The following is a 6,019-nucleotide window of genomic DNA, read 5'->3' on the forward strand; positions in this document are numbered from 1 at the left end:
AAAGACCAAAGGTGGATTAATTGAGCAGGCGATACGGATAGTGTTGTGCAAAATTATTCATTCCAGCATCTAAAAATTGAAGGTCAGAGAGGCAAAGCAGGCATGAAGGAACAAAACGCTTTTTGAACAGAAACCAGCAAATAAAGATCTTTCAACAATTTAAACTTAAGTACACTGTTCTCTGTTTTTCTTTCCTTTATGATAATGATCATTATTGTACATGAAAGACTGTCCTAATTTTGTTCTTAAATCAGCAAACTGAACACTCGATCTTCTTTCCTATTTTTTGCAGAAACAAACCCTGTAAAACTGACCTGGATGTGATGCGAGCAATGTGTGAATGTGATGTGGACCCCACGACGTTCCCAACTGTACACTCCTGGCTGTCTCTGGTCTCTGCAACACGGCAAGAAGGAAAAGATAGGTAAGAAACAGAGTGGAACATTGCTGGAATCAGGAAGGTCCTATTTTTTTTTCTTTTTAATGTTACTTTCAGTAATAGATTTTCCCAAGAGAGATGTCTGATGAGAATGCTCACTGAATAGTCAAAGTTTCTGGATGTACTAGAAACCAAGTAAGGACTCATCATATGTTATTGTTATTGTATATACATGGGTGGGACTGAAAAATGTCATGAATCCTGAAGAATTTTAAGGGGGGACGCTGAAGGATTTGTATAGCTAACAACCAAAAAACCGTCACCACAGACATTACGAATCCGGATTTCCGGAATATACCAGAAGAATCCCACCCATGCATATGTTTGTTTGTGCATAGATCTGTCTCTGTGTCAGCACATGCATGCCTGCCATTCTTTTACAAACACACAATTCACACACGCGCGTACGTACGTACGTACGTACATACATGCACACAGGCTTTCCCTCAGCATGACACAGAGCTGCTTCCATGGCTGCTGAAATCTGTACCATTCTTCCATTTTGTCTTTGAAATTAATGTCTTTTTCTTCTTCCTTTTTACATCCCAGCTGGCCAAGCCCTGCACGACTGCGTCATCAACACAGACTGTCCCAGCTTCACAGCCAATCGCTGACAGGAAGCCCCTTTCCCATCAGCCCTCTGGTGCAGGGCGGCACTCTAACCAGCACACCCGTCTCTCGCTCTTCACTCCCTGGCATTCACTGCAATCGCGACCTGTCGCCGGAAAGACCTGCGCTGATGAAAGGGCCAAGGACCTGGCTGTTCAAGTCACCCACATAGACTTGCTTGACAGAGAAGGGACAATTTTATTCCGTTAGTTGCATACTGAGGAGAGGAATTGTGTTCAGGACTGACTATTCAAGTCAATAATTCAGATTTGCCTGACGCGAATTGTCTGACAAAGACAAGACATGCAATGACTGCCTGCATTGTTATGAGAGAATCTGTATTCAGTGCCATGTGCGACTAAATGCCTGATTGTGAACTGATGTACTCTAGGACAAGAACATTTATTCAGGACTATACCGGATTGAATATTGGATACTGGACTGATGTATCTGAGGGAGAAAAATTTTGTTCTGGACTGTATAAGACTAAATGCTTGATAGCAGACTGATTACTTCTGGAACAAAATTGTTCTCAAGACTATGTCAAACTAAATGCCAGATAGACTGATACGGTACTTAGATAAATTGTTTTCAGGACCGTACCAGACTGTATGGTGGGTAGTCGGCTAAAGCATCATTCGGAGAGAAATGATGTTATTGCCATACTAGACTAAACAGGGTACTTTACTGATGGTAATGGCAAAAGAAATCAGGTTTAACCGTTTTGGACCATACTTGACCTTATGCTGATGTATTCTTGGGAGAGAAATTTTGTTGAAGACTATATCAACTTTATACAAAAGATGGAGAAAAAATAAGGGCTAGATTGACGCACCCTGGGGAGAGAAACTGTTCAGACAATGCCAGACTACTCCAGCTTAGATAAGCAGAAGAACAGAAGAAGTGATAATAGTCGTGAAATAAAATGAAATTGGTTTTCAAGACAATACTAGGCTAAACTGGATAGACAGCAGAAAAGCATGATATTGACAAGGCTATAATATGAGAATTGCTCTTGGCACTGTCATGTTTTGACTGTTTAATTTTTCTTTCTCAGGACTCAAATTACTAGTACATGTACTGTATGAAAACATTAGGGTCAGCGTGTTTTACCTTTTGAATTGAAGCGAAAAAGTTTGAAACAAAAATACTTATATTGTAGTAGCAGGTTGCCACAAAACCCCCACACAATTACTTTAAGAATATTTTTGTTGTTGTCATTTTTGAACTGCTTCATTCTACCTGCATGCATTTTGGGAAAACTGCATGCTTGAACTGTGCAGACATTGGCTTTGGTTTTGTAAGCTTTTAAATTCTTATTATTCAGGGAAGTGGTTGCTGTAATTGCTTTCCTGTAATCTTTTTATTTATCTTATTAGCAGGATTTTAAAGTGGCTCTCTTAAAAGTAGTATTTAATTTAACTTTATTCAATTGGACAGAGACCTGTCTAAAAAGGTGGATATCTTTTGTGTTCAAATGTTTATTTCGCTTAAAAAATGTACAGTGCATATGTAATTTGTAAACTTGCTTGCCTTGACCATGATTTTATTGATCCTCTCTCTGTCTCTCTCATGCACATGGCATTACATTGAAAACAAAATAGTTAAATTAAAAATACCATTGACACATAAGATCAATATAAAACAAGAAGGGCAAAGCCCATACGACTCACATGCTTGACCTTGACCTTTACATGACCTTGACCTTCAGGGTCAAGGTCAAATAACTAAACCCAGCAATGACATCATACACAAAGAACTGCTTTACACATTTTTCCTACCAAAATACATGTGACCTTGACCCAAGGTCAAGGTCATGCAACACAAAGCTGTTAATTCAAGACATAGGAAGTACAAGGGTGCTTATTGGCTCTTTCTACCATGAGATATGGTCACTTTTAGTGGTTCACTTCGTCGCGATATAACCTTCGTGGTTGAAAGAAAGTGGTTCACTACCTTATTTTGGTCACATTTCATAAGGGTCAAAGTGACCTTGACCTTGATCATATGTGACCAAATGTGTCTCATGATGAAAGCATAACATGTGCCCCACATAATTTTTAAGTTTGAAACAGTTATCTTCCATAGTTCAGGGTCAAGGTCACTTCAAAATATGTATACAATCCAACTTTGAAGAGCTCCTGTGACCTTGACCTTGACGCAAGGTAAACCAAACTGGTATCAAAAGATGGGGCTTACTTTGCCCTATATAGCATATATAGGTGAGGTATTCAATCTCAAAAACTTCAGAGAAAATAGGAAAAATGTGAAACATAGCTGTTTTTTAGACAACATTTATGGCCCATGCGACCTTGACCTTGAAGCAAGGTCAAGATGCTATGTATGTTTTTTGGGGCCTTGTCATCATACACCATCTTGCCAAATTTGGTACTGATAGACTGAATAGTGTCCAAGAAATATCCAACGTTAAAGTTTTCCGGACGGACGACTCGGGTGAGTACATAGACTCACTTTTGCTTCGCATGTGAGTCAACAAGTTACTAAAGAGTTGGGTTTTTTGGGTTTTTTTACTCCTCGTTTTTTGTTTATTTGTTATTTTTTTTGCACAGGGTTTTTTCTTTGGAATAAAAGAATGGTGTTAATGAAAAGGATGTAGGAGGTTTAAATATCCACTGAACATAAGCTTTTTACATGAGTTTGTGCCTTTATGATTTGGTTATCATTGTTTTATGATACGGGAAGGAAGATATCTTTACTACTGAAAGTGTTTTTCCAAAGCTTGATCATTTGCGTTAAAATGGTGCCATTTAGGCAGCGTGCAATAAACAGCTGTACTGAATCTGTGGTTTGTGTGATTTCAGTTCAACACGCCCCCGCCCCCCTCTCTCTCTCTCTCTCTCTCTAAAACACACACACACTCACACCTAAGCACACACACACACCTGCAGTTTACTTACACACAGTTTATACTTACGTATACACACATGGATCAACAGAAAATGATGCAAACATTAGTTTCTGTGTGTGTGAGCGAGTGTATGTGCATGTACACGCAATGAATTACCTCCTCACTTTGCAAATCAGATGTCAACTAAATTCATACACGTAGCCTACTCTAAACTCAAAAGCATCAGATCGAAAAGAAAAGAAAACAACTGCTAAAGACAAGAAAGCAGTGTGTTATTGTAGGTTCATATCTGATACAAACTAAGAGGGCCCCAAAGGGGGGGTATCATCACGATCACGGGAAGGGAAATTTTAGCTTTCACGATCCCAGTTACCTTGATTTTTGTTTTCACGATCACAAACACCTTGACGAATAGAAGATCATAGAGTGATACAGCTGTGAAAAATGTACGTTGAAAATAAAATGCTTTGCAATAATGCCCATCACGATCACGAAAACAAATCACGATCACGATCACGAGACTTGATTGTTTTGTCATCACGGATCACGGGCAAAGTCCCATCACGATCACAGAAATGGAAATTTCGGCAATCACGGTCACAAAAAGGTCAAAAAACGCCAATCACGATCACGATTCTAAACCCTTTGGGGCCCTCAACTAACACTGACCTGTTACTAAAAAAAAAAATGCGCATTACAAAAAACGAACAATCAACGGTACCGTACTGGATGCTACTTGCGCAGAATAAAAAAGATCTCTATTTTTAGCCCCATGTTTTCTCTCCAGTTCAAGTAAAATGATAATAATGAATGGCGCCAATTAATAATGAAGAAATCAACATGTATTCTAACTAAACGAAGTTAACAGAAATCAAAAAAAGTTATAAGACCTTGTGATGTCGACTTTTCAATTTTGAACAGATGTTTCTTTTGAATGTCGTAGATCTAATGTTCAACGATCATTGTTGTTATGTTTATTTTTTAGTCAGAAGCGACAGCTCACAACTTAAAATGTGACTTTAATTCTTCATTACTCACAAAAGTCTGCAAAGCTTAAATATGATCAGAGTTCATTCTGCGGCAGCAGACTTGGAAGTTACTAACTTACTGTAACCTCGGAGAATTACGGCATTTTTTTCGTCAGATCCTTCTCTTTTCAGATCAGTCACACAATATGTACAAAGCAGCAAGTGTCTGATTGATGTTTCGAAATAAATTGCTATCGTTCCAGGCAAAATACGTACTCACACAAGATTAATCGTTTTTTGACGCCATGTTTCAAAAAGAACACAGTTTGCTACACATATTGTAACCAAGAGTTATCTTCCCTGTTCAATGCGGGGATAGCAGCATCAATGAGTTGGTGTTTGGTTGAAGCATACAGTTTCAACGGATTGGTAGTTTTGTTTTAATCTGTGATATACATATTCTACACTTCACAGTGCTCTCTTGATTATCAGTGTACGATACACAGACTCAGCTAAGTTATCTACAAAGACCAGTCTCTCAAAGTAGGCTTATTTGTGTGTTTTATTTTCTTGAAAACCCCATCAGTATCATGCTCATAATTATCTTTCACAATATTCTTATCCCATCTAAAAGCCTAGATAGATTGAAATGGGGAAATAATTAGCCTATCGACCCATCCCGTCTCATGTGGATATAGATTTCGTATTTAATTAATAATTAAGAATGTAATGCAAGTTACGTCTTTATGTGACATACGATCGGATGTTCCATTGCTATGTTGTAACTATAGATGCTTGGTCTGTGTACCTTTGAAGAAGGCCTGCGGGCCAAAAATTTGGAAACAAAAGACCTTCTGGCTTGGTGTTGAACTTTTTATTGTGATAATAAGCTTTTTAAGCTTTAAAAAGTTTTCCAGCGTTCATTGTGTGGAGTGGTGCAGAGGAAAAAGAGTTTCTTGAATTCTGTATATGTTACAGTTAATCTGTGAAACCAGGGAATACGTGTATTAACTAGGTAATACATGAATTAACTGACGGGAAAACCCAGTTAATTCATGTATTACCTAAAATAGTTTAGTTTATACACTATCCCTGGTTTCACAGATTAACTGTAACATATATAGCTCTCTCAGT

General features: G+C 38.2%; 1 protein-coding gene across 3 annotated transcripts in view; it reads left to right on the forward strand.

Annotated features, from left to right (window-relative positions):
* Positions 1 to 3,848, forward strand: part of LOC138969280 (ankyrin repeat and LEM domain-containing protein 2-like) — a 68,480-nt gene extending 64,632 nt beyond the window's left edge. For all 3 annotated transcript variants that reach the window (XM_070342034.1, XM_070342035.1, XM_070342036.1), the window contains 2 exons: positions 293 to 424; positions 989 to 3,848. In XM_070342034.1, coding sequence (XP_070198135.1) covers positions 293 to 424; positions 989 to 1,220 — 364 coding nt within the window. In that variant the 3' untranslated portion in view covers positions 1,221 to 3,848. The remainder of the gene's footprint in view (positions 1 to 292; positions 425 to 988) is intronic.
* Positions 3,849 to 6,019: the final 2,171 nt, after the last annotated feature.

Source organism: Littorina saxatilis, linkage group LG6 (genome assembly GCF_037325665.1).
Source record: "Littorina saxatilis isolate snail1 linkage group LG6, US_GU_Lsax_2.0, whole genome shotgun sequence".
Lineage (NCBI taxonomy): Eukaryota > Metazoa > Mollusca > Gastropoda > Littorinimorpha > Littorinidae > Littorina > Littorina saxatilis.